This window comes from Elaeis guineensis, chromosome 1, assembly GCF_000442705.2.
Source record: "Elaeis guineensis isolate ETL-2024a chromosome 1, EG11, whole genome shotgun sequence".
In the NCBI taxonomy this organism is placed as follows: domain Eukaryota; kingdom Viridiplantae; phylum Streptophyta; class Magnoliopsida; order Arecales; family Arecaceae; genus Elaeis; species Elaeis guineensis.
The window spans coordinates 112,932,498-112,935,198 of record NC_025993.2 but is presented as its reverse complement, the minus strand read 5'-3'; the positions used below and the strand labels follow the sequence as shown (position 1 = coordinate 112,935,198).

At 54.5% G+C, this 2,701-nt stretch overlaps 1 protein-coding gene across 1 annotated transcript; it reads right to left on the bottom strand.

Annotated features, from left to right (window-relative positions):
* Positions 1–802: 802 nt before the first annotated feature.
* On the bottom strand, positions 803–1,210 carry LOC140856511 (uncharacterized). Its single transcript, XM_073253984.1, has one exon. It carries the CDS (start codon positions 1,208–1,210, stop codon positions 803–805), a length of 408 nt encoding a protein of 135 aa, XP_073110085.1.
* Between the last annotated feature and the right edge of the window lie 1,491 nt (positions 1,211–2,701).

Here is a 2,701-nt window from a genome sequence, read left to right as displayed (position 1 = left end):
GCCACCTTTTGTCGGTAGGAAGCCAAACGGAGTTGTGCTTCGCGTCGGATTTCAGGCAAGAGGTCCAAGTCGGCTCTCCGACACTCGGAGTTGTCTGGCTCGCGATACTGCTCGACTCTGATCGATGGTAACCCGATCTCCAGTGGGATCATGGCTTTCGTTCCATAGACTAAGTTGAAGAGATATTCCCCGGTTGGGACACGGGGCGTCGTTCGATACGCCCACAAGATAGAGTTCAATTCTTCGACCCATAGGCCTTTGGCTTCATTTAGTCGGGTTTTTAGCCCATGCTGGATGGTCCAGTTGGTCACCTCGACCTCACCGTTGGACTGTGGATGTCCGACCAGGTCAGTCGGTGCGTGATTTGAAACTCGCACATAAGTCTCTGAAGTCTGGTTGTCGAATTGTCGCCCGTTGTCGGTAATGATGGTATTTGACAATCCGAACCTGAAGATGATGGACTTCTGAATGAAGTCTTCCATCTACGCTCAGTGATTTGCGCCAAAGGTTCGGCTTCCACCCACTTAGTGAAGTAGTCGATCGCGACGACTATGAACTTTCGTTGTCCGGATGCCGGAGAAAGGGTCCGAGTATGTCGATTCCCCACTGGGCGAAGGGCCTCGGGGCGACGACCGGAGTAAGCTGGCTGGCGGGTCGGTGTTGTATGTTGGCATACCTTTGGCATGGTTCGCACCTCCGAACCAACTCAGCCGCATCCTTCCTCATGGTGGGCCAGTAGTAACCCTGTCGCAGGACTTTGTAAGCCAAGGATTTGCCCCCCAAGTGATCACCGCAGATCCCTTCATGTACTTCTCTGAGGGCGTAGTCCGCGTCGGCCGGCCCCAGGCACTTCAGCAAGGAAGGGAGAATGACCTTTTGTATAGCGGCCGTCCACCATCACATATTGGGAAGTCGCCCACCGGAGTCGTTTGGCTTCCGCGGGGTCTTCGGGGGTAGATTCATCGGTCAGGTACCGAGTGATCGGATCCATCCAGTTCGGCTCTGTCGCCAATTGTAGCACCTCTTCGACCTTGTCGATGCTCGGTTGTTCAAGACTTTCTATGAATGTCCGATCCAAGGTGCCGTAGTCGGATGTCGCGAGCCTGGAGAGTGCGTCGGCTCGAGCATTTTCCGCTTTGGGGATGTGAAAGATCTCAAAGTACTGGAAGGGTGCCAAGAGATCTTTTACTTTTTGGTGATATTTGGCCATGGTCGGATCCCGCGTTCGAACTCGCCTTTGACCTGTCCAATGATCAGTTGAGAGTCGGAGAAGACTTTGAGACGGTCGACCCCGAGCTCCCGTGCCAGCCCCAAGCCTGCGACGAGCACCTCATATTCGGCTTGATTGTTGGAGGCCTTGAGTCGAATCGGAGGGCGTGCTCGGTAACCACTCCCTTCGAGTTGGTGAGCAGGAACCCGACCCCGCTCCCTCGAGCATTGGAGGCTCCGTCGATGTGCAACACCCAGGTTGAATCGGGGTCACATTCGGAGGTCCCAACCTCTTCGGGGCTCCTTCTCCCGACGCTCGATCGGTCGTCGGGCATTCTGCGACAAAGTCGCCAGAACCTGGGCTTTCAGAGCAGGTCACGGCCGATATTGAATGTCGAACTCGCTCAGTCTGACAGCCCACTTCGCCAGCCGTCCTGATGTGTCAGGCGGTGCAGGATTGCTCTCAGGGGTTGGTCGGTGATAACCACGATAGCGTCGCCTGGAAGTATGGACGGAGCCGTTGTGCTGAAATGACCAGAGCAAATATCATTTTTTCTGCCTTCGAGTACGGGTCTCGGCTTCGTGAAGCACTTTGCTGACGTAATATATCCGTCGGTGAACTCGGTTCTCGTTCTCTCGGACGAGCACCGAGCTAACTGCCTCCGGGGAGGTAGCCAAGTAGAGATACAATACCTCTCCGATCTCCGGCCTCACAAGTAGGGGCGGAGAAGTCAGGTATTTCTTCAGTTCCTCGAAGGCTTGTCGGCACTCATCCGGCTAAGAGAAATGCTTGCCTGTCTCAGGATTTTGAAGAACGGAGGCATCTCTCGGCCGATCGAGAAATGAATCGGCTGAGCGCGATGATCCTTCCGTTGAGTTGTTGCACCTCCTTCTTGGTGTCCGGATGCGCATGTCGATGATTGCTTTGATTTTCTCGGGGTTGGCCTCGATTCCCACTGCGAAATGAGAATCCGAGGAACTTTCCTGAGGTCACTCCGAAGGTGCACTTAGTTGGTTCAGCTTCATCCAGTGTCATCGTAAAGTGTGGAAGGTTTCTTCAGATCCCGCACATGATCCGAAAGTTGCGCACTCTTCACCAGCATGTCGTCCACGTACACTTCCATGTTGCACCCGATTTGTCTTTGAAGACCTTGTTGACAAGTCGCTGGTAGGTAGCCCCGGATTCTTCAGACCGAAGGGCATTACTCTGTAGCAGTAGAGGCCCTTGGCGGTCACGAAAGCCGTATGCTCCTCGTCCTCAGGCGCCATCCGGATCTGATTGTACCCGCGAAGGCGTCCATGAAGCTGAGCAGTCGATAACCGGACGTCGCATCCACCAGCTGGTCGATCTTCAGAAGTGGGAAGCTGTCCTTCGGACAGGCCCGATTCAAGTCGGTGTAGTCGATGCAGATTCTCCACTTTTCGTTAGCCTTCTTCACCATAACGACATTGGCGAGCCAGTCGGATAGGTGGTCTCTCTAATGAAGCCCGC